This window comes from Miniopterus natalensis, chromosome 11, assembly GCF_054644295.1.
Source record: "Miniopterus natalensis isolate mMinNat1 chromosome 11, mMinNat1.hap1, whole genome shotgun sequence".
In the NCBI taxonomy this organism is placed as follows: domain Eukaryota; kingdom Metazoa; phylum Chordata; class Mammalia; order Chiroptera; family Miniopteridae; genus Miniopterus; species Miniopterus natalensis.
This window is the reverse complement of record NC_142091.1, coordinates 76,310,984-76,336,254: the sequence shown is the minus strand read 5'-3', so window position 1 is coordinate 76,336,254 and position 25,271 is coordinate 76,310,984. Positions and strand designations below refer to the sequence as shown.

At 60.4% G+C, this 25,271-nt stretch overlaps 1 protein-coding gene across 1 annotated transcript; it reads right to left on the bottom strand.

Moving 5' to 3' along the window:
* Window positions 1–3,415: 3,415 nt before the first annotated feature.
* On the bottom strand, window positions 3,416–23,613 carry NADSYN1 (NAD synthetase 1). Its single transcript, XM_087822069.1, has 21 exons — window positions 23,397–23,613; window positions 21,920–21,980; window positions 20,166–20,282; window positions 17,589–17,642; window positions 17,197–17,286; window positions 15,889–15,940; window positions 15,237–15,325; window positions 14,976–15,093; window positions 14,753–14,884; window positions 13,451–13,525; window positions 12,485–12,609; window positions 12,096–12,144; window positions 11,379–11,481; window positions 10,678–10,846; window positions 10,152–10,287; window positions 9,116–9,222; window positions 8,756–8,887; window positions 8,313–8,382; window positions 5,871–5,999; window positions 5,274–5,450; window positions 3,416–3,658 (listed from the first exon to the last, which is right to left on the bottom strand). The coding sequence occupies exons 1-21, from the start codon at window positions 23,479–23,481 to the stop codon at window positions 3,608–3,610; spliced, it is 2,121 nt and encodes a 706-aa protein (XP_087678195.1). The 5' UTR covers window positions 23,482–23,613; the 3' UTR covers window positions 3,416–3,607.
* Between the last annotated feature and the right edge of the window lie 1,658 nt (window positions 23,614–25,271).

Below are 25,271 nucleotides of genomic sequence, written 5' to 3'. Positions count from 1 at the left end.
AAGTCCCGTGGCACAAGAAGAGGTCCCTCCCCGGGGGCCCAGGACTGTGGCGTGTCCTGGCCTCCGGGCGCTGGGTGGTCGTGCTCCGCCCGGGGAGGGCTGGGGTTTCTCGCCGCCGAGATCGGGGGACTCCCTCCTGCCGGCCGTGGTCCCTCCCACGCGTGCGTGACTGGCTGTCTTCCGCTCCTGCCGCGAGCCCCTCTGGACGCGGCCTCCCTGTGGAAGGAAACAGGGGGCTCCTTGCTTCCCCTTTGTGGTCACGGAATCGTGAGACGGAGGAGCTGGTCCCGGTTAGATCTGATTTATAGCAGAAGAAGAGTGTTCTGGGAAAGCCTGATTCATTGGCTCCGCTTTCGTGGAAGGGCGAGGGATACAGATGACGGGCATCGGTCATTCAAAGAATAAATGTTTTTATAGATCTCAGAGAGAGGCAGGGAGAGGGGGAGGGAGAGGGAAACATCAGTGATGAGAGTCATTGATCGGCCGCCTCCTGTGCGCCCCCCGTTGGGGATCGAGCCCGCAACCCGGGCCTGTGCCCTGACCCGGAATCGAACCCTGATCTCCTGGATCCCAGGCCGATGCTCAACCACTGAGCCACGCCGGCCGGGCCGTGGTCAATGTTTTTCTCTTCTATTATTTATCCATCACAGGGAACCGAAGGCAGCTGCTCCCCGATGCTCCAAGGCGAGGCGTGCTCTGGGTAGAAGGCACCTATGGGTGCCCCGTGGGAGTTTGGCTACTTCTTTCCAGAGAGAAAAAGCCCTTCCTGGGATGCCTGGGGAATCCCGAGGGGCTGCGGCGTAAAGAGGAAGCAGGAAACCAGAGTGGGTGCCCCCAGGAGGTTGGCCACAGCCCGGGCGACCCACCGAGACGGACGCGCCTCTCCCCCAGCCCGAAGTCACGGTGCCGGCCCGGCCGCGCGCCCTCCAGGGGCCCCCGTGGAGGGTCCCTGCTTGTTTCTCCAGCTCCTGGTGGTTTCTGGTCACCTCCAGAGAACCTGGGCTGGTGGCCACATCCCTCCTTCCCCACGTCCGTCCTCACACGGCTCTCTGTCCGGTGTCTGTCTCCTGTCTCTTAGAAGGACACCCGTGGTTGGACCTGGAGGGCACCCAGGTAATTCGAGATGACCGCATCTTGAGATCCTTAACTTAATTACATCTACAAAGACCTTCTTGCCAAATGAGGTCACAGACACGGGGCTTGGGACGCGCACACGTCCCCAGAGGCCCCCTGTTCAGTCCTCTGCAGGGGCCGGGACCCTCCAACCCCTTCCAGCCGGTGACCTCAGACTGGGAGGGACCTTCGAGGGAGGGAGGCTGGGTCTTCGGCTCGGACGTGTGTGGGCCCCGGGGAGGACACTCAGGGCTGGTTTGGAACGACGGGGAGGCAGGGTCGTGGCTGAGGCGAGGCGTGGGCTGCTGTGCCCAGTGAGAGGGGCTCGCGGAGCCCAGGGCCAGGACCCTGCCTGAGCAGCCAACTGGCTCCTGGGCTTTCGCCTCCATTCCTGGGGCCAGGGTGACACCGAGAAAGGGCCAAGTAAGGGAAAGAAAGGCCCCGGGGGGAATGCCTGAGACCCACTGGCCTATGGCTAGTTTATTACCCTTATCGATTAATATCAATATTATAATAATGTTAATTAATGTTACCAACATTAATCAATAGCATTATATTAATTATACTTGTAGTTAATTAGTACTTAACTTGTAGTTTAAAATATTTTAATTATTTTAAAATATTGTAATTATTTAAAATATTTTAAATTATATTTTAATTAAATATTTTAATTATTTTAAAATATTGTAATTTTAAAAAATATTTTAAAAATTTCTAAAATGTTAAATATAATTAATATATTGCTTGTTTATGGTTATGTAGTCATTATTAATTATAACCTTATATTATTTTAAATATAATTATTTAAAAGTTATATAAATTCAACTTATGATTTATTATGATAATCTCATATTAATGATTAGCGTTATCTGTTTATTATAGGGGCCTTCGCTGTAATAGATTAATATAAAGACTTGTGGCCGCCTGGATGTGGTTTGTCACTTTGGCGCCAGGGCACACACGGAGGCTCACTGGGGCGGGCACCTGGCCTGGGACAGCCGCCCGCAGGCTGAGGTGGGCGTCTGGGCAGCTCCCCCTGCGCCGATGTGGGGCCCAGGGAACCGCACTCAATGGCTGGAAGACGCGGGTGCCGCGAGGGGCCCGGGACACAGGCAGGCTTGAGAGGGCTCGAGGTCTGCTCCCTTGGTTACTCCATTTCAAACTGGACGTGCGAAAACGGGACTCTGCCGCCGGCAGGGGTCTGAGCTCGCGGGTCCAGCACGCAGAGGCCACCTCTGACTCGTGCATGTGACACGCGGCCGGGAGGAGAGAGGGTCCAGCTTCCACAATTCAAGTTTTTCGGCAAAACGCAGGCGGCCGTCACCGGGAACGGTGTCGAGCTCCTGACGGGAAGGTCCCTGTCCCAGGCAGAGGGCCACAGACTGAGGCAGGGCCCCAGGGGCCGCAGGGCGATGGGCAGCTCTGCACCCGGTGAGACCGGCCCTCGGAGGTCCCTGGGGGGCGTCGGCGCGGCTCCCGGGCCCGTCCCACGGAGCCCTCCCCTGGCCTCCTCCTATTCCTGGTTCTCCCTTGAGAATCATTTGTATTTTCAAACACAGGACTTTCCCCTTTCGCAGTTTTCCTGGTCTTGTGTGATGACAGTGGCTTGTTCGCTGTTCCGTGTTTGCTCCGTGTTTGTGCACCGCCTGCTTTCCCCAGCGCTGGTCGCGTCACGACAGGCACACGGAACGTGCGTTTTATTGTTTATTTTAAATATTTTGTTACTCATCACGCGAGGATATTTTTTCCCATTGATTTTTAGAGACAATGGAAGGGAGGAGGTGGGGGAGAGAGGGGAAGAAAGAGAAACATCCATGTGAGAGACACATCAATGGGCTGCCCCCTGACCAGGGGCAGGGATCGGACCTGCAACCCAGGTATATGCCTTTGACTGGGAATCGAACCCACAACCCTCCAGCGCTCGGGCGACGCTCTAACCACAGAGCCACGCTGGCCGGGGCTGAGGGTGCATTTTCCCTGCTGGGGGGTGTCAGGAGGCCGGGGAGGGTGGAGGCGCTGGCCCCGAGCACCACGGCTTGAAGCCTCGCTGGTGGCAACGGGACAGAGGAAATCTACATCCCTGCAGGTTCAGGTCCCCAGACAGACAATGACGATGACGGGAAACAAACGAGGGAGAGGAGGCAGTTTAGAGAACAGGGGACAGCGGGAGTCAGGAGGAGGGCAGAGGAAGGGAAGGAGACAGAGACTGCCGGGGAGTCCTCCTGCACCCCTCCCCGCCCGTCCTGGGGACACGCAGGAGCACGTGGACAGAGAGGCGGGGAGAGCGCTCCCCTCGAGAGTTAAAAGTCACCTTCTCTTTATTTAAGGAACTAGACTTAAAAGATCCCTCTCCCTTGAACCGTGAAACAAGCCTTGTTGGTGGTCCCCTTGCCGGGGGGCAGGGAGAGGCTGAGCTCCGCTCGAGGTCACCAGCGAGGCCGATGTCCCAGGCGGGGTCCTGGCAGGCGGGGCGCCCTCCACGCAGGGCCAGGCCTCAGTCCACGCCGTCCAGGTCCTGCCGCTCCCTCCTCTCCAGCTGCAGAACCTAGGAGGAGGCGCCGGGTGAGAAGGTGGCGTCCCCAGGCCGCCTTGAACGACCGCGCTGTTGAAATTCGAGAGTCACACCAGAGGAGGGTCGCAGCCTTGGACCCGGGAAACCAAGTTATCGCTCGGTATCGACCACGTGCGAATGTGGCTGGACACAGACACGTATCCGCACGGCGGGCCCCGCACTCGAGGGACGGCGGGGCTGCAGGTCCCTCTGTCTCTGCCTCCGTGGCTTCTCGGGTTTCTACATCTGCCCATCTTCTGGATGCGTGGCCTCTGGACCCCATTCCTGATCTGGGGGAACCACTGCTGGGCGCGTCGAGGTGGGGACCAAACCCTGCCTCTCGCCAACTCCATGTGGGGCTGGGGCGTCCTGTGCACTGTAGGACCCACGGACCCTCCCCGCAAAAGCGTCCCCTGGACATTGCCTGATGCCCCCTGGGGGCCACACACCCTCCTGAGAACCACGGCCGCAGGCCACAGAGTGCAGTGTGACCTGGCTCCAGCCCCAGTTACCCCTCAGCCCTCAGAGAAGCCTCCGGGTCACCAGGCATAAAGTGGGGGCTCCCCAGCCCTGTATTCTCTAGCTCGGTGGGGCGCTCAGCACAGCTCATGTCCGACGCAGCCCGAGCTCACTACTAGCTGTCGTTTTCCTCCCACCAGATGATCACATGTGCTCGGGGGTCGGGAGTCTAACCTCTGTCTGTCGTGGGAAAGGGAAGGAGGGGAGGCCTATGCCTCTTTTTTTTTACTTTTTTTTTTGTTAATCTTCGCCCCAAGATATTTTTCAGTTGATTTTTAGAGAGCGTGGAAGGAAGGGAGGGAGGGAGGAAGGGAGGGGGAGAGAGAGAGAAACACTGATGTGAGAGACACTTCAATCGGTTGCCTCCTGCATGTGCCCCGACTGGGGGTCAACCTGCGGCCCAGGTCTGTGCCCTTGACGGGGAATCGAACCTGAGACCCTGTGGTGGGCGGGCCGATGCTCTAACCACCGTGACACCCGCCAGGGCTACACCTGCTTTTATTTATTTACTTACTTTAATATATTTTATTGGTTTCAGAGAGGAAGGGAGAGGGAGAGAGAGAGAGAAACATCCGTGATGAGAGAGTCATTGCCCGGCTGCCTCCTGCAGGCCCCCGACTGGGGATCGAGCCCAAAATCCAGGCCTGTGCCCTGACCGGGAATCGAACCCTGATCTCCTAGATCCTAGGTCGATGCTCAATCACTGAGCCACACCGGCCGGGCTGTACCTACTTTTAAGATTGACTTTACTAACCCTCCCTTGAGTCTATTATTAATTAATTAGAAAAAGGGACACAGGGTGGCGTAGAGCCTGTGAAGCCATCTGCCTGTGCCAGCTGTCCAGCACTGACCATGACTGGCCCCATATTCAGACCGAGAGGGACAGCTGCTCATCCTGGGGTAGGTGACCCCAGTGAATACGGCACAGCCTGGAACAGCACACGCCAAACTCTGACGTCAGACCTGCCGATCCCTCTGCAGAAGGAAGGGCGATAACAATGCCGCCGTGCCCACAGAAAGCGTTCCAGCCCCCGACGGCCACGAGCTGGGGCTGCTCGCCGGGCGCCGGGCGGCCACGCCTGCCCCGTACCTGGTTCTCTATGCACCGGAACTGCCACGGCCAGCCCACGTGGTAGAGGAACGGCCGCAGGTCGAACCTGTTGTCGTCGGGGCTGTAGCTCTCGGCGTGGTAGGCGGGCGTGAGCGTGGTCATCTTGTGTCTGTTCATGGAGTACTTGGAGAAGAACCGCTTCACCTTGTCGGCCACCTGGTGGGCGAGCGGGCACCAGGCTTTGAGACAGAGGCCGGGGCCCTGGCCCGAGTCTCCCTGGGCGGCGCCAGCTGGCGGGTCCCTGCTGCATCGGAACGTGCCCGGAGGCGGGCGGGGACAAACGCCGGAACTCGGGCCGGGCGGCGGGCTGAGCTAGAGCCACGTGGGTTCTGAGCGCAGCGCCTGGGAGGCCTGAGCCGGGGTCCCGGGAAGATCCACCTCCCCAGGCTCCCCAGGTCCTGCGGGGACCAGGTCCTCAGGCTGCGGCCCTGGCAAGCCTGACACAGCAGACAGAGGTGATGGTCTGACCTCATGTCCACACTCTGACCCCACAGGAAGGGCGCGGGAGCGTGCTGTGAGCCCCGAGCCCGTGAGCGTGCCCTGGAGAGGGGAGGCTGAGCTTGGGCCGTGGGGTACCTGTCGAGGGCTGCAGGTGTCTCGCCACATGTGCAGGAGCTTGCAGAACATGCTGTAGGGCCCGGCCTTGGCGACCTTCCGGAGCCTCCCGAAGACCGAGAGCTCTGCGTACGTCATCCCCATGTCCTCCTGCGGGATGAAGGGTGACAGCCAGTCAGCGCCCGAGGAGCTCACAGCTTCCCGTGGAGACGGGAGCCGGGGCGCAGGGCGGGGAGGCATCCCCAAGGGCCCCAGGCGGATGCCAGGCCTTGTCCCCCACGCTGACCACCCGAGAAGGAGGCAGGTTTCAAAAAGGACCTGCCCCGGCCGGGTGCTCAGCTGGCTGTAGTGACGTCTCCATACGCCGAGGTTTCGGGTTCGATCCCCAGTCACGGCACATGCGGGAGTCAACCAATGAATGCACAGCTGAGCGGAACAACAAATTGATGTTTCCCTCTCTCTCCCCTTCTCAAATCAATTTAAAAAAACCCACAAAAGTAAAAAAACACCACACGTCATGAATCAGACGTTTGGCTCTGAGGACTGAGATGGGCCAAACGGCGGCCCCTCAAGAAGTATATCCGTTCCTTAAGCCCCAGAACCCCCAGATTGCGACTTCATTTGGAAAAAGGGTCTTTGCAGATGTAATTAAGGATCTTGAGATAAGATGAGCCTGGATTTGAGATGGGCCCTAAATCCAGTGACCGGTGTCCTTAGAAGGGACAGGAGGGGAGAAGCCGAGCGGAGGCCGTGGGAAGTCGAAGGGAGAGGCCGGGCGACGTGGCCACAGCCCAGGGCCGCCTGGGGCCCCAGGAGCGGGAGGAGGCAGGAAGGGCCCTCGCCCAGAATCTCCGGGGACGCGAGGCCCTGCCGACGCCTGGACCTCGGACTCCGGTGCGCGGACAGACAGCGAGCGAGTGAAGTTCCGTTGTCTAAGCCGCCCAGTCGGGGTGTCTCGTTAGAGCAGCCGCAGGCACCCCGATACAAGGACCAACCTCAGGCCCTGTGCCTGCCCCCGCTGGGCCCCTGCCTTTCTTAAGGACAGAGGACAGAGAAAAGGGAGCGGGCCGCGGAAATCGGGGCCACGCGAGAGGCCACGGGATGCCTCACGCCTACTCAAGGCTCAGCTTCAGGCTGAGGCTTCCGTGAGCCACACGCCTTTTTCAGCGCTGGCTCCAACTCCCTCTCATTTCCTGCCTCCAGCCCCCCCAAAAATGGACAGGGTTACAAATTAGTGACATAGAGACATTTTAGAAACTTACAAAATAAAAATAAATGGGAAAAAAACAAAAACTTTCACTCCTAGATAACTGATGGGTCAAAGGAGAAATCCTAGGAAAGTCAGAAAAACGTTGTGAGATGAACAGATAAGAGGACCCAGCGCCGCAAAGCTGCCCGGCTGCCCGGCAGCGGGGCTGAGGGGGAGATCGTCGCCGTAAACGCCTGTATTTAAAAGGGGAACCACCTCAAATCGTCAGCTAACCTCCCTCAACCCTTTTTGTTAATTTATTTGTTATTTTTCAATCCTCGCCTGAGGATGTTTTTCATTGATTCATAAAGGGGGGCGGGGGAGACAGAGAAATGTCGATGTGAGAGAGAAACATCACATCGGCTGCCTCCCCTATTCGCCCCAACTGGGGGTCGAACCCACAACCTATATATGAGCCCTGACCAGGAGCTGAACCCGCAACCCTCTGGTGCACAGGACGATGCCCGACCAGCCAGGCCATGCGGCCAGGGCCAACCTCCCGCCTTCCGACACCAACACGTGGAAGGAAGGAATAGGTCGGGGGGGGGACTCAGTGGGAAAATCAACTGTGTTTCCAGCCACTGGCAACAAACCCCCCCAACGTGAAATTCAGAAAACAATTCCATTTGCAATAGCTCCAAAAAGAACCCATCACTGAACACGTGAACTGAAGGAAACACACGCACACGCAGACCCTGGAAACCACAGAACGTCGCCGACGGACAGCAGCGAAGGTCCAACTAAACGGGAAGGCACCCCCGGTTCACGCGTCAGGAGGCAACACTGAGGGGATGGGGACTCCCCGACTCCCCCGGCTGACCGACAGAGCCAAGGCCACCGCTACGCAAAATCCACACTGGGTGTCCCTCCTGCGGCAGAAACTGACAAGCTGATCTCACAATCCTACGGAAATCCAAGGGACCCAGAGTTACCCTGAGAAAGAGCGAAGGTGGAGGGATCGCACGTCCCCATCTCCAAACTCACTACACCTTGTGCCACCCCCTCCTCGGGGCCCCAACCTCCAGACGGCCGCCGTGGCGTCCGAGTGTCAAAGGCCAGCAGTGGACGGACGCCTCGCCTGGGCTCCCAGGCCAGAGACGCAGCGCAGGGGCGCGGTTCCCAGGGTGGACAGGCGGCCACGCAGGAGCCCGGCACAGACGCGCCGGGAGCGGGGAGACTGGGCGGAGGCCCGGGGACAAGGCCACCCCCATTACCTCGTCGGTCTGGGACACCTGTCCGTTGGTCAAGGGCTCGAGCTCAGCGGTGGCCGGCGCGGCCAGGATGCTGCAGACAAGAGACACAGAGAAGTCACGGCGGCTGGACATTAAGTCAACAGAGGCTGCCAGCCCCGGGCCACCTACTCAGCACTGGGGGGGGCGCGGGGGGGGACTCCCAGCCTTATGATCGTGGGGGACGGGGTGATGGGGGACGAGGGATGGGGGACGAGGGGGCTGTGGCTGCCCGATCTGGACAGAGCCACGGGGACAGGGGAGCAGGAAGGAAGGGAGGGAGGGGGTCCCTGGTCGTGGGATCCCAGGTGCCACGGAAGGAGAGACTCTTCATCGGGCGGCGGGGAGCGGGGGGCGGTGGCCGAGGGGCGGGGGCGGCCAGGGAGGCTCAGGGCCGCAGCCCCAGGCGCCGGGCAGGCGGCACTCACCCCCGCAGGGCCGAAAGCTGGAAGCGCTCGACACAGAGCTGGATGAAGACGCGCAGGTCGGTCTTGCTGACGCCGCCTATGGGGTTGATGTCGGCGCTGGAGCAGTCGTACTTGGTCAGGTAGCCCAGGAGGCTGCCGCGAGAGAGCGCGGGGGGCTCAGGGCGGCCGACCCGGGGGGCGGGGGGCTGGCAGCCCAAGGCTGGCTTTCCCGGGAGGCCTGCGGAGCCAGAGCTGGGCCAGTCGGGGGAGACGGAGAAACCCCCGGGCTGAGGCAGGCCGTGGGAGGGCGGGGCTGCGGGGCTCACCCTCCGAGGCCCGGGGTGCGCAGGGCCCCTCGGGGCGCCCACCGGACCTACGCACCTCTCGTCCACGTTGGCAGATCCGAGCACCAGGAGTCCGCCTGGAGTGCCCCGGGACCAGAGGCTCAGCTGAGCGAAGAGATAGGCGAGGACCATCCTCAGCCGAGCCTGGACGAGAGGAGGGAACGCGTCACCCTGTGCGGGGCACGGGGGACGCGTGGGCTGCCACCCCGTCCCGTCGTGGCCGGGGAGGAAGGCTCGCCCCGTGCAACCTCGGACAACAGGACGGTTAGACGCGCTCGGCGTCCTAGTGTCCAGGGAAGACGGGGTGCCGGAGCCCCGCGCAGGCCCCCGGGCGGGCCCATCTCCACAGCGCCATGCGGGCTCAGTGGTGGCCGAGTCAAGGGCGGAAGGGCCCGGAGCCTGGGGCCGAGGGTTGGTGGATGGGAGAAATCTTGGCCACCGCGTCCACTCCTTTCACCGCTGGCCTTTCCGGAGGGGTGGCCGCCCGCGTCCAGCAGAAAGGACAGCTCCAAGCGCTGGAGCGCAGGGCCCCTCTTTGCCTCCATTCGGCCCCCCTGAGGCAGCCCCAGGGAGGGGACAGTGGGTGGGCCACTCACCGAAGATGCAGAAAAGACACAGACACGCTGTGCACACTCGCACCGCAGTCTCACCAGCGCACAGGTCCTCACACCCACACCCCCGCACTCAGGCACACACGTGTGCACTCAGACGCTCACAACCCGCGTGCACACTCAACACTCGCAGCCCCGTCTCCCTTGCAGACTTTCACGTTCACACTCAGCCACGCTCACACACACTTCCACACACCAGTCTCCGACACCTCACGCTTATGCAACACATGTGCACACGCTCACACTCCTATCACTCACCCGCACCCCCCCCCAGGCACCCTTGCTCTTACATGGTCGCACACGCACACGCACACGCATGCACGCAGACCCGGGCCTTGTCCAGGAGGCCGCATGCTCAGTGTCCCCAGTGGGGCACGCAGGCCACTGACCCCAGCGCGGGCCATCCCCAGGCCCCCCGCAGCCCAGCGCAGGGACCGTGGCCGGGCCGGGAGTCTCACTCACCTGCACGTTCTGCAGGGCCAGGTTCTCCCGGCTGCTTCCTCCGTGAGCCGCAAACAGAGGCCTTTTACCCGTGACCAGGCTGAAGATGCCCAGGACGGCCGTCACGGCGGGACCGATGCCGAGGCTGATGTGGTGGCTGGAGAGAGATGCACATGCGTGTGAGGGGCAGGCGTGAGGGGCGTGCGTGTGCGTGCGAAATACATGAAACTCACCACCCTAAGCATTACAAAGTGCACGACTCGGGCGTTTCGTGCACCCAGCTCTCTGGAGAGAGGTCCTGTCCCCACCTCCCTCAGGTTCAGGGGCTGGCAGCCTGCTCCACGTGACCCCGCACACGTCAGCCCCGCGGCCTGCGCCTGGGATGCAGGATGGAAGGAGGGTGGACATCGGACAGCTGGGATTCGGGGTGAGGCTGATACACAGGTTCCCTGAAGCCTGCTCGGCCCCTGGATGCACGTCTGGTCGTGGGCGCAGTTTCCTGCGGTCACAGCCACAGACCTGGGGCCCTCCCCCGGGACCACTCTACCTTCCGATCTGCTGGGCCAGCTCCCGGGCCCTGTCGCTGGTCTCCTGGGAAGAGTTCTCACTGGCCATATAGCAGGTGGTCAGGAAGCGCCCGCAGAGCTCACGGGGGTCCTGGGGGGTGTAGCTGTCCTGGCTCACGAGGGTCCGGACATCAGCCAGCACCTCCTGATCTGAAAGCCGCCAAGCAGAGCAGTGGCAGCCACATGCTGGGCGCGAGGTGCCCGAGGAGCTCAGTCCCTCCCCATCACGCCAGGAACCTTGTCCACGGCCCTGTTTTTTGGTTCTATCACTAAGGAGACGGCCAATGTCAAGGCCTGGAGGGGCGGATTTGAACTTGGGTTTGCCTGACCCGAAGCCTGTGTGCTCTGCACCGGCCACAGTACAGCACGGTACACGCCTGTGAATCCACGGCCACGGCACATGCCTGTGAACCCACGGCCACGGCACATGCCTGTGAACCCACGGACACGGAACATGCCTGTGAATCCACGGACACAGCACATCGGCCCAAAACCCTGGGCAGGGACTTTAATGGCCTTGCTGGCTCTGGGCCCCAGGACCCAGGCAGGTTAGGATAGCTCATGAAGCCCAAAAAGTCGCCTCCACCCGTGACGCCCATGACCTGGGGTTTTCCTCCGCTCCCCCCACGGGCAGCCTGAGCGCTGACCCCCGGAGCCTCCCTCAGGCACAGACGTCACCTACTTCCGTTTTTCACGGCCTCGCAGACCTGGTGGCACATGGAGTAGACGAGGCAGGCGGTGGCCGCACTGTCCACCCCTCCACTCAGGGGCAGGAAAAACCCCGCCTGGAACAGGCCAACCAAATGCAGGCGTGAGCACGGCCTCGGAGATGCGGTGTGCCCACAGCTCAGCCCCGCTCCACCCGCAGACCGACGGGCGCCCACAACGCTCGCGGGCGTCTGAGTGCACAGGGGAAGGGGGGGAACACGCCTTGCATTCCCCACTGTGGATTTTAGGGGGAAGGGCCTTCCATTGGGGGAGCTGCCAAGGCTGACTCCCTGGTCATTGGAGACGGGCATGGCCCTAACCTGGCCCTACACGGAGCCCTTTGGCCCCTGGCTAGTGCAGACCAAGCTCCTAAGTCCAAGTGGAGAAACGCTTTGGATTGCTTGCATTTAAAAACAAAATCACGCCCGGCTGGTGTTGCTCAGTAGCTGAGTGTTGACCCATGGACCAGGAGGTCAGGGCACACGCCCGGGTTGGGGGCTCGATCCCCAGGAGGGGGGTGCAGGAGGCAGCTGATCGCTGTTCTCTCATCGATGTTTCTCTCTCTCCCTCTCCCTTCCTCTCTCTCTAAAAAAAATCAATAAAACATAAAAATGAAATCACTAGCCTGCCACAGAATCAATGCAAACCAGCGAAAAGGGGAGGGTTGGCTGGGGAGACCCCGCAGTCTTACCTGGTGGCTTCGCCTTAAAAAATCCCAGAGCCAGCAAGCAGGTCCGAGGCTGGGGAGCAATGGGGGGGCATTAGGTTTGGGAACTGCTGCCCGGGGCCGCAGCTCACCTGCGGCAGGTGCCTGGGGGGAGTGGCGCCCGTGAGAACCGCCAGCAGCGCCGGGCTCTCCGGGCACCGGTTTGTTTGTTCTAAGAGTCTCACTGAACTGATGCATTTTAAGTCTCAAAACAGCCCTGCCCTTGGCCCCATGTTGAAATGGGAAAACCGAGATGCAGAAGGGCGAAGGCAGAGCCTCTGTCTCCAGGTCTCAGGGCAAGGAAGCGTGGGCGCGGGGGGTGGGGCCCGGCGGTGTGGCCCCGGGGTCCCCCCTGCACAGGAAGGGCAGCCCACCTGATCTCCTCGCCCGCACTGTGGTATTTCCACTCCACGGGCTCCGACAGCGGCTCCAGCAGGTCCTCGTGGCACGAGAGGGCAAAGTCCACCTTCACGCGGGGGTAGGGGCTCACCCTGCTGGCCTGTGGATGGAGAGTCACCGCAGATGGTGTCCCCCGAACCAGAACCCTCACAGGGTCCGCCACGGGCTGAGAGCAGGACCCTGCCAGCCGGTGAGAAGCGCACGTCAGAACCGCAGCGGCAGGCCCTTCGCACCCGCGGGACGCCACGGTCAGAAAGACGGACGGTCACAACACGGGCGGGGACATGGGGGGACTGGAGCCCTCGTGTGCCCATCACCGGTGGGGTCGAAAATCGGGCGGTTCCTCAAAAGATTAAAACGTAAAATAACCACAGGACGCAGCTAGTCCACTCCCCGCTCTAGGAGACAGGGGAGCTGTGTCCACACCAAAACCGGGGCCTGTGCTCACAGCCGCACGTTCGTCACAGACAAAAACGAGAAACGGCCCACGTGTGCGTCAACGGATGCGGGACAAACACGACATGGGTCCATCCGGGCAACGGAGTATTACTCGGCCATCAAAAGGAATGAAGTCCTGGCACAGGCCGCCACGGGGATGGACCGTGGAAACATTCTGCTCAGTGAGAAGCCGGTCGCGAGAGGCCACACGTGGTGCGAGTCCCTCTGTGTAACTACCTGGCATAGCCAGACCCACAGACAGGAAGCAGGCCGGAGGCCGCCCGGGCCGGGGGAGGTGAACGGGTCCGGCCCCACTTTGGGGCGCTGAAATGTTCTAATGTGGTGGCAGCTACGCCGCACAGGCACGAGTCTGCTAAAAACCACGGCATCAAGTGCTAATTCAGTGAACTATGTGGTGTGGGAAAGACATCCCAATAAAGCGGTTAGTTTTTAAAAGAAGTTTCCGGGTCTCTGGCCAGCATCCTACAAGGGTGTCCACCTACCGCCAAGTTTCGAGATGAGATCTCCGCCCTGTAGCTTCTGACATCCTCCAAATCCAACGTGGCGGTGAGGACTTCCTGGAGGAGTTTCAAAGGAAAGGGTGAATTCCTGTTCTCCCACGCACGCGTGCAACCCGGCCACCTTAACAGGTGCGACAAACGGCACAAGGTTGAGTCACGGCTTCCGAGGCCAAGACTGGGGCCCCGTGGACTCGAGGGGCCTGGGGAGGGGGAGGGCCGGTGCCGGTGCTGACAGAGCCTTGGCTGAATTCAGACACTTCCCAGCGACAGGAGGTAATTCTGTTGGTAAATGTCTGCTGGGGGCTTCTGAGACCATGGGGTACAGGGGCCCCTCTTCTGCCTTTGAACTTGACGGTGTGGAGATGGGATGGCTGGAGCCCCTGCAGCCACCCTGTGACCACGAGGAGGGGCCATCGGAGAATGACACCCACACAGGGGACGACTGACCAGGGGAATGGTAGCGAGGTGGAGCCAGAGCCCTGTGACCCACGCCAGGGTCCCGGCCCCAGTGCGCCTCTAACCCCAGGTGAAGCTGGGGTGGGGGAGGTTCTGCCGTCTATGGCAGAAGAAAAGAAAGGTTTTAATTTGCAAATGTTATTCCTATCTACAAAAAAAAGATTCCTCATCAAATCACATTACTAGAATATCGTCTCGCTACGTGCAAGCGTAGTGAGGGGACACCATGGGGTGACACGGGGTGGCTGGGGCCACCCTGCTCCTGCCACTCGGACTGTGGGCAGCTGCCTTGGTCAACACTGGGCCTGACTCAGGTTGCAGGGCCACGGAAGCCACTGCTTCTCACGTGAAAAAGGCAAAGAAAGTGTGAGGCCACAAAAAGCAAAGGGACCCTGGAGAGCGTGACTGTTCTCGTGAGAGGACCCCGCCCCACCTCCCCCCGAACACTGTCGGCTTCCGCACGGTGCCTGAGGGGAAGAGAGACGCAGGTGCCCCGGGACAGGGTCAAGCTCCGTGGTGGCTGAGACGTGTTTCTCTGCGCGTCTTTGGCAGATGAGGGAGGAGGCTGTGGGCGGCACTGCCTTGGGCCTGAGGACACTGATGCCACCTCCGTCCCTGAACACTTGGGCACAATCAGGCGGGAATGGCCCCGTAGACGTGCACAGGGATCCCTCTCGCCAACCGGGTGAAGGGGAGGCAATCAGGCGGGGCACCCACAGGCCCCGTACAGGACACCCCAGTTGTGGGGGGACCGAGAAACGGCCTTTGTACAAGGATGGTTGTGGAAGGGACCACACGTCAGCCCCACACGTGCACGTGGCCCCTCACCACATCGTCCAGCGAGAACTGGGACCCCTGAGCGAAGATGCTGCCGTTCATGGCGATCATGGCGCAGCCGTCGTAGTAGAGCCGGTCCCCGTCGCAGCCCTTCTGATTGGCCAGCAGGTAAATCCCACCGTTCTGGAAAACGCAGGGCCAACGGCGGGGTCGGCGGGGTCTGTGGCCGTGGCCCATCACCACGGCCGGCCACCGGCTCCTGCCATCTGCCTACCTTGGTGGTGGCCATGGTCACCAGATCCACCCTGGCGTGGGCTTTGCGTAGCACGTGGTGGCTGCTGGAGGCGTTGGTAAAGATCTCCACACCATCCAGGCCCATTTCGATGTGCGGACTGCGGGCAGAAGCGGGTGAAGGTGAAGGGAAGAGATTGCTGCGGCCCCAACCCACCCCCAGCCCCGCGAGCTCCCGGGCATCTCCACAGCCCAAGCCGGGGACTCCAGGCGGCCGTGTCAGGACAGGGCTCTGGGGGCTGACCTGTGGGGCGTCCAGAGCTCTTCGCAGATCTCGCTCCCGATGCAGGTGTCCCGCGTGGCCAGCACTGCGTCTCCAAAGGGCACAGTTTCCTGCAGTCGGGGGACAAGAGCACATGAGACCCAGGGCCGTCCCCGGCTGGGCTACGTGCTGATGTAGGACCCCGACGTCGCTCAGAGAGTGTCACGAAGGCGGCCGTTTTCTTTGAGCCCTAGTGCATCCTGAACTTGGAGCACGTCCAGCCCAGGGCCTGGCAGCGGCTGGCATCTCCCTGCTGACCTCAGGGGCCTTGGGTCACATATTTACCAGCCAGGAGCCAGGGTCCGAGCTGCCCCGGAGCTCCGTGGCTGCAGCAAATGGACTCAGCACTGGAAGTGTCCACTGCACAGATGGCCACGGTCATCATGGTCACGAGTGACCCAGCTCTCACTGGTCGAGGGCTCCTCAGGCCTGGCACGGCACTAAGTACCTTTCCACACGGTCTATGCGCTTGACGTGTTACTAGGAAGTAGTTCAACCCTGGGCCAGAAATGACCCGACCGGGTTCACGGTGGTCCCGTTACCTTGACCCGAAGGCTCCTGCCCCACCGGGTCCACCACTGGCCTCGAACGGTGACATCGGAGTGAGAGGTGCATTTTACTCCCCGAGACTCACCTGTTTCGTCAGGTCCTGGATCATCCGCGGGAGGAAATACTCCTCTGTCTGCCTGCAAAGGAAGCACCGCAGGTCTGAGGACCCCCCGGGGAGGCGGAGGACTCATCTGAATGGGAACCAACCCGGCTGGGGGCTGCGAGCCACGGGGCGGCGCCGTCCCCTCCGTCTCGGCTTCCCTCCCCACGCTGTGACCGACGGGGTCACCTGAAAAAAGGGCACATCACCCCACATACAATTACACCCTGCACCATCCCTGAAATAACGGGGTAACTTTGCAAGTTCTGTAAGATGGGACAGAGGAGTCAAAAGCACATGAGCACATGGCATCCCGGGGCAGAATTTAAAAAGTAGATGGTTCGCCCGGCCGGTGTGGCTCATTGGTTGAGCCACGTCCCAGGCACCAAGAGGTCATGGGTTCGATTTCCGGTCAGGGCATGTGCCCAGGTTGCCGACTTGATCCCCAGCAGGAGGCAGCCACTCGATGCCGATGTTTCTCTCTCTTTCTCCCCCCCCTCCCTTCCCTTCTCTCTAAAACCAATAAAAACATATTTAGAATAAATAGTAAAAATAAAAACAGAGCGTAAAGGTTCCATATACAACAGCAGCAACGATAAATAAGTAGTAGGAGCGACCCTAAGGGGAGAGAAAGCGGGGCAGGGCTTCTCAACCGGGGGCGATCTCGCCCCCAGGAGACCTGTGGCCACGTCTGGAGATTCTGGGCTGTTGCGAGCGGACGGGAGTCAGGTGGTGGCCAGGAACGCGGCCGCACACCTTTCCGTGGGTGGACAGCCCACGGGCGAGCGGTCCACCTCGCGCAACAGGTCCGGCTGGAGAAACCTGGACGTGCAGTCACTCAGGCTGGGGAGTGGTGACGGGGCTGGAGGACCGGGGTGTCTGGCCTGCGAGACACTGCTTATAACTGAAGAGCAGCATCAAAGCTGTCATGTCTAATTTTTATTTTTTTAAATATGTTTTTATTGATTTCAGAGAGAGGAAAGGAGATGGAGACAGAAACATCAATGATGAGAGTCATTGATCGGCTGCCTCCTGCACGCCCCCGACTGGGGATCGAGCCTGCAACCCGGGCTCATGCCCTGACCGGGAATCCAACCTTGACCTCCTGGATCCTAGGCCGACGCTCAGCCGCCGAGCCACGCTAGGCAAAACACTCCTATCTAGACGACAGATCCCGGGGGGCAGGGACTTTGCCCGAATTCTGTGGTCTCCCCTACGACCTGGACCACGGCTACGCACCGGGAAGACGTGTCATAAACCCCCGAGGAGCGCCCGTGTCAGGCCCGGACTCACCGGCTCCTGGACCACGGGGTGAACCAGCGCAGCTCGCGGTAGTTCCCTTCGTTTGCCAAGGCCATCTTGGGTCTGATCAGCAGGATCTTCCTACAGGCAGGGGACAAGAGTGTCCCTGAGACGGACGTGCCCGTAGGAGGGGCGGCCCTGACAGGGTGAGGCCCAGCAGGTATCGCTCGGCAGGCTGCCAGGGGCAGGGAAGACGCGCACCCAGCGCAACAGGGCCGCCTGTCCCCAAAACCGCCCCGGGGTCTCTCTAACGCCTAAAGGTGCCTGTGTCGGGGTGGCAGGGACCGGGAGAAGCAGCGTCACTTGCAGTGCCTGCCCGGCGCCTCGGAAGACACCTCCCAGGGGCCACGTCACAGCCCCAGGCCTGCGTGGGGGCCGCCTACCTGTTGAGAAATATCACCCGGCAGTTGTAGCGGACGTTCCGGTGCATCACGGGCCTGCAGAGAGAGGGGACGCGGGGGCCTGTCGGCAGCCAGCAGGTCATTCCCTCTCGGCTCTAATCCGCGCGCCCTCGGCCCTTTCAGGGAAGCAGAGGCTGCTGGGCACCTGTCTCAAATCAAAGTTAACGCGTGGGCAGCGTCTGGCACAGACCCTGAGCTGGGAGAGTCTCCTAAGCTGGCACGAAGCCGCCCTGCTCGGGGCTCCTCGCCCCTAGAACGTCCTCAGGCCTCCGGGGCGGCCGCCCTCCCTGTGCTGGGTCCTGCTGCCCTGTCACCGCTCCATCTCCTACGGGCCTCCTGCAAGCCCTGACCCCTCCGGGTTCTTCTGAGCGCCTCCCGGACGGGAGCCCCTGCCAGGGCGCAGGCTGCGTGCCGGGCGGTGGCGATCGGCCAGGGGCACCCGGCCCGGGCGCAGACAGGTTCACCCACGGCTCTGCCTGGACCCTCTCTGGGCAGACACTGTGCTTCCAGTCTCCTCCCCCGCCCGGCATGTCCCCTCTGCAGGACGGGCCTCAGCGGGAGAGCCGGTGGCGAGCCTGCCCCGGGTGAGAGCGCAGGGGGCTCGGGCGCAGGGGCGCGGACGCCGCCTTCCGGCAGCACCGAGGGTGGACCACCAGACGCAAACAAATAAGCTAGTAAATCATAAATGCCCAGGGACACAAGCAGGCGAAGCAGTGACGCTGGGAAGACTAAGACCACGTGCCACCCGTGTGGGCTTTAGAATCAGGTGGCCTGGGTTCCAATCCAGCTTTTTCTGGGCTAAGTCAGGCTGGCCTCTCTCTTCCGCCCAGTGCCCGCGGGGAAGTGAAGGGCAGGATGCACCCGTCCTCCCCAGTCCCGGCCTTGGACAGACAGGCAGCCCCCAGGACGCACTCCCACCATGATGGTCCCTATCCCTCCCCAGAGCCAAAGCAAAACACACTTGTTTCATGTTTGTACAAAATGTATACGGCATGTGAGGTAAACATATAGGGTGTTCCCCCCAAAAGCGTACGCAGTGTATATTAAGATATATTTCATTTTCAAAATGTAACAGGATCTAGAGCTATCAGCTGTTAGAGTGAGTTTACGTTTTTCGGGGACACCCTGTATTTTAAGTAAAACAGAGGCCCCCAGTGAGTATCCGATCTCTAACTGCAGTCAGCCTCTTAAACAAATAAAAAGCACTACAAGAACAATTTAAAGCTTAAAACACAGAACCAAACAGCCAACGCCACACGTGGGAAAGTGCTTTCATCCGGCGTGGGAACGGCGGTGACGTCTGCCCGAGAGAAAGGACCCCGAACACGGCACAAACGCGCCAGCTGTCGGAAAACCAGAGTCACGCAGCGGCCGGCCAGCAACAAGAAGTCCAGCTCCGCCGGGGTGAAAGCAAGTAAGACAGTTTCCAAAAGGTACCCGTCGTTCTAAGAGTCTCTGTTTCGTTTTTCTTTCTTATTTCGCGCCAGCCCTTTGCGACGGAGCCGGAGACCACGCGCCTCCAACCGCCAGAGCGGCACCGAGACTGGGCGCCTTCTCCAGGGGCGTAACTTGGAAACACAATCCGAGGAGGCGGACGTCGGCCACGACGCAACGCAGCTGTGAGACAGAGGACAGAGGACAGAGGGCGGGCCCCCCAGCCAGGGAACACTGGCACCCTTGAGGGGCTGGAAAAGGCCAGCAATGGGCTCCTCCCTAGAGCCTCCCGCAGGACCTGGCCTGCCTGGCCCACTTGGACTTCTGCCCTCCGGAACCCGACGGCACAACACGTGTGTTGCTTTTGTGTTGTGCCTTTGCGGCCACTTGTCACAGCCGCAACGGGAAACCAGCACCGTCCACACATCAGGAATCACGGTACATGTGGGCTAACTAAATAAACAAATGGAAAGCCCCCCCGTCCCTGCACTGCTTAAGAGAGACGCCACCGCTCAGGTGTCACAGCAGGAGCGAGAACGACGTCGGAGCAGGAGACCAGCAGGTGCCGAAAGGATGCAACGTGGCTGCATCTACGTGACACAGAACAGAACCAAAGAAGTAAACAGACACAGCACAGAGCCCACCGACGGGCTTGGTTAGCCAAGAGCGGCCTAGGCCCACATTAGAATAGCAAGGCCCATGTGACCCCCACCCGTGGGCCTCCACCCGTGGGCCTCCACCGCATATATCTACGCCTGTGGAACATGAACCACATCTGGTCGGCACGTCAACACGGAGGGACGTGGAACCGTCCCACGACATCCCTTTAGGTGACGGAAGGGCCGTCTCTGAGACGGGAACACTGCGCTCCCACCTGTGCGAAGCGTGTCACACCTGCACGGAGCTTCCGGAAGACCTCGCAAAAACTGCTCCCAAGGGCTGCTCCCGCTGCGGGGGGATTAGGTGCCTGTGGACCAGGGGGACCCACTTTCCAATATAAGGCCTTTTGTTTCTTGAGATGTGCAGATTCCACGGCCCTGAAGCTAGGAGGGCGCTGGACGCATCACGCCCCTGAACGTCCCTCTTTTCCGAGCCTGTCCTGTCATCGCGCACATCGGCACTTACATTCCCACGTCACAGATGATGTCCTGGGTGACCGGAGACTCCAGGAGGGCGGCCAGGACTTGCAGTGAATGCAAGAGGGTGTCCGACTCGTAATAATGATCCCAGCATCCGTAGCCGCTGCAGGGGGAGAGAACGGAGCAAATGGAGGGTGAGCCCCAGGGACATACCAGGGAGCCCCGGGTGAGGCGGGGCCGGGGCCCATGGCCCGATCGAGTCAGCTGTGCCCAGGGGCGACCAGGCACTGGGATCTTTTGAAAGCCTCCAGGTGATCCTAGAGGGCAGCTAGAGGTAGGATCCCCGCTGCAGGAAATGGTGCGTTACCGGTAATTAAGACACAGTGGGCCCCTGTCCCTTTCTCTCAGTTCTAAGTTACGACGAGACATTCTCATGTCAGAAAGTGTCTGCTTGTGTGCTTTTTTTAACCTTTAATGTGGTCAAAATCATACCGATCTATAGACAAGGGATGCAAGAGAAACAAAGTGGCACCCACAAAATCCAGACAGGGAAGAGCGTCACGACGGCTCAAAACACCACTCACACCGCTGCTCCCGGGCTTCCGCCACAGAAGCGGGCACTGGGCCCAACGGGCCCCAGACAGGTGTGCCCAGGTCCTAACTCCGAGTGGCGACACTGACCTTACGTGGAAAAGGGGTCTTTAGAGATGCAATTAAGGGTCTGGAGATAGGTGATCCCGGGTTGCCTACGTGGGTCCTCAATCCAATGACAAGTGTTCTCATAAGAGACAGAGGAGACACAGAGAGGAGGGGGAGGCGTGTGAAGACAGAAGCAGGGGTTGGGGTGACGCGGCCACAAGACGGGGAACCGGGAGCTGGAAGCCGGAGAGGCAGGAGGGACCCTCCCCCGGGACCTTCGGAGGAAGCGCAGCCCTGAGACACCCTGGATTTGGGCCTCTGGCCCTCTGAGCCAGGAGAGAATAAACTGCTGTTTTATCTACTCATTTATTTTTAAAGGATTTTTTTAAAATGTGTTTTTTATTGATTTCAGAGAAAGAAAAGGAAAGGGAGAGAGAGAAACATCAATGATGAGAGTCATTGATTGGCTGCCTCCTGCACGCCCCCGACTGGGGATCGAGCCCACAACCCGGGCATGTGCCCTGACCGGGAATCGAACCGCGATCTCCTGGATCCTAGGTCGACGCTCAACCGCTGAGCCACGCCAGCCGGGCATAAACTTTTGCTGTTTGAAAGCACCCAGCTCGTGGAACTTGGTTCCAGCAGCCCCAGAAACTGATGCAATTGCTCCAGGATGTCAGCAAGTCCAGGGACAATGAATAATGGTCCCACCACAGGGCAGGGGCCCAGAGGCCAACGGGAAACTAGGGAAGCGTGTGGCGCAATGCACACTGCAGTCAGAAAGGAACCTGAGGTTTAAGAGGCGCAGTGTGGCAACTAATCAATAATTTTTTAGTAGAAGTCAAGAAGGAAGGTCACTGCAAAAAGGCAGCGCAGAGTGGTCCCTACTCTCAAGCACAGAAAGGTGCTGAGACCACCCACGAAACCAGGAAACGGATGCCCTGGGACAGGCCCCGGGGCCACAGAAGCAGCCCTGCGCTCGCCAGCTGCCGGGAATCGAGGACTCCCCAGCCGCACGGGGCCTGCTCCTGGGCAGCCCTCTCCCGGGTTTCTGCCGGTCTCCTCCGTGCCCGGTCCCTCCTTCCTCGCCCTTTCGGCCGAGGGGCGCCAAGGCAGACACCTCCCTGCCCACCCTGGGGTGCTTCCGAGTTTTGCTCTCACCATATCTCCAGTTCTGGCCCAAGCCTGTATCTGGCTCCCTTCTGTTTGGCGATTTCGATGCCTACACGTAGAAAGAGAGAGAGAGGGGGGCAATTTCAGCACCTACATGTTCGAAGGCAGATAAACAGTCTGCCGCAGTGGGTGTGATATAAAAACAAACCAACCCGCCTGGCCGGGCGTGGCTCAGCGGTTGAGCATCAACCTAGGATCCAGGCGATCGGGGTTCGATTCCCGGTCAGGGCACATGCCCGGGTTGCGGGCTAGACAGCTGATCAATGACTCTCTCATCATTGATGTTTCTGTCTCTCTCCCCCTCTCCTTTCCTCTCTCTGAAATCAATAGACATATTTAAAAAAATAAAAAAATAAAAATAAATAAATAAATAAAAACAAACCAACCTAACCCACAAACGTGCTCCGTGGCCTCCCTGCCCTGATGCAGCCGAAGAAGGCATCTCCCCGACCTGTTTACACCTGCAGGACCTGACATACGGGCAGCACCCAAAGGCTGACCTTGGCACCAAGGGGGTGGAAATCTCTCCCTGGTGGTTTATTAACGAGCAAATGTGGAAGGAAAACCCAGCACAGCGAGGAGGCAGGACCGGGAGGCACCGGCGCGCAGCGGGCACCACAAACCTCCGGGTTTGGCCAGCAGCTCCCGGGTGCAGCCTGGCAGAGGCTGGCTGAGTGCAGCGGGCTCTGGCCACCCGAGATCACCCCTCCCAGATTTGCTCTGAGCTCTGATGCGGTGACAGCAGGTTGATATTGGGGAAAAAAAAAAGAAGTTGAAGGTCCAAGGCACCTGGCTGAGAAGACGCCCTCGACGGAATCATTCCGTGTCTACCGCCGTAAACAGCTGAGGACAAGACCACCTGGGGTGGCCACACCTGCAGGGCTGCCCAGGGCAGGTAGGCGAGCGTTCCTCTCAAAGGTGAGCCAGCGCAGGTGATAACGCTCTGGGAGGACCCCTGGCCACTAAGCGGCCTGCTCACCTTAATTCCACGTCACCCTCTGGGCCACCTCTCCCAACGCCCACCACCAGGTGGGTGCCAGGCACCAGAGCGCACCCACTGCAGGACGCTGCACAGCACCCTCTCCGGGAACTGGCCACCTCCTGCCCTTACACGCCACGAGGATGGGCGGCTAACTCTAGATAGGACCCCAGAGATACTTGAGGGCAGGTGCGCCCCAACCGCCCCGCCCCCCATCTGCACTCTGCGCCCAGACTTTCCCAGGTGTCCCCAGGCACTGGCGAGGGTCCCCCCGCCCGTCCGGAGGCGGCCGAGCAGGCGTGGTCATTTCCCCACCACCCGGTCCGTCCCCGCGCCCCAGCCGCGCGCTTCTCCGGGGCCAGGCTGTGCGCGCGTCCCGAGCCCGCCGGGCCGCCCAGAGGGGACCGTCGCTGCCCCGGCCCCCCGCCGCCCCGCCCCCCGCTGCCCCGGCCCCCCGCAGCCCCGGTCCCCCGCTGCCCCGCTCACTCTTTAAAATCCTCTGCAAATTGCCCTCGAAGTCCAGGGCCCACTGGTTCAGCGCGCAGGTGGCCACGGTCACCTTCCGGCCCATCCTGCCCACAGGCCCGCGGGCTGCAGGCGGGCGCACCGCGGGTCCTTCTGTCCGCGGAGACCGACGGCGCAGGGGCCGGCCCTTCCGGGGGGCCCCGCCCGGCCAGGCCCGGCGGACACTGGCCCGCGGAGCCTCGCGTCAGGCTCCGCCCCCAACCGCCCCGCCCCTGGAAGGCAGGCCGCGCCTGCGCGGTGAGGGACGCCCGTGGCTGCAGGTGGCCGTCGGCCCCGCCCCGCCCCGCCAGGCCCCGCCCCCGCCAGGCCCCGCCCCCGCCAGGCCCCGCCCCGCCAGGTCCCGCCCCGCCAGGCCCCGCCCCCGCCAGGTCCCGCCCCGCACGCCCGGCCCCCGCCGCTCCCGGGTTCACAGGCAGGGGGGCCTCTGGTGCAGGCCAGGCCTGCCCGTGTCCCCACCCCTGTTTTGTCCCACCCTTCCCCACAAGCTGCACCTCAGGGTGCTTCTGCAACTTGGTGGTTTTCCCTGTAGTGTTGTTACCAGCCGAGGGCAGGCCTGGGGTGTGGCAGGAAAGATTTCACAGCAGGCGTCCCGGTGACTTTGAAAGTAAATCTGGGATCAGGGAAAGGAAGGAAGGGCACCGGGTAGGAGGGACAAGGGACAGCCTAGGCGGCGCTGCTTTGGCTCCCTGGAAACCTTATAGGAAAGAAGTGGACCACGCTGGGCTGCGTGAACTCACTGAGAAGAAGGCACAGTGACAGGCCCCGGCCGGGGTGGCTCAGTGGTACTGTGTCAGCCCATGCACCCAAGGGTCTTGGGTTTGAGTCCAGATCAAGGGCATGTACCTGGGTTGCAAGTTTGTTCTGGGCCTGGTCAGGGCTAGCGTGGGAGGCAACCAATCCGATGTGTCTCTCTCACATTGATATTCCCCCCTCCCCCTCCTTCCCTTCCACTCTCTCTAAGAATCAATGGAAAAAATATCCTCTGGAGAAGATTAACGCCTCCCCCCACTCAAAAAAAAAGGGTCATAGTGACAAAAGTGAGCCAAGGTGGGGCTGCTGTTAGCTCATTGGAAAGTCAGAGAAAAAGGGGGCCTTGAAGACGGTTCAAGGGGTGAGCCTAGGACGAGCAGTTGCTATCTGTTGCTCCCAGGTAGCAAGTCTTGTGAGGACCCTTAGAGTTTAGGAGAAAGAAAGTGAAAAATTTCATGCCGAGAAAAGGTGTGGGCATGCTTCAGAGAGAGCCTGAGCTGGCATCCTTTGTCTTGAGGGTTTTTGATCTCTCTTCTGCGGGTGGAACCCTAGGGGAAGTCTCAGGGGAGGGTCTTAACAGAACATTTGTTTTCCAGGTGTGCCCTTCAATATGTTGATTCATCAAGATGAGCGGATAGGGGGGTCAGGGTCATTCTCTGGTCAGTTTCATCTTTAAAGAATGTCATTGAAGAGGGACCAGGACTGAGGCAGGTCCGCCTGGCACAGTTTGTAATGTGCAAATTATTTGCTCCTAAGTGTCCTTGGTTAGGGAAAAAGAGACTTTGTGATTCAGTAGCTGGCTGTAAGCTGCTCAATTTGTTTGGCCTTGTTTCATTACTTTGTCTCAGCTTCTCTCATTCCATTCGCCAAAGAATTTTCCTAGCTTCTTACTATCCTGCCTTAGTATCAGATACATTCTTTCCATTATTTTTGCCCCCCCCAGCACAATTTATCGGTTCAATAAATTACTACTAGCGTCCTACACACACCCAAGCTGTTGCCATTCCCATTCCTATAGGCCTCTCCTTGGGGCCGCCTATGGTGCTGTTAGAAAAAAGAAGTCAGAGTGGAAGGACTCCCACTGGC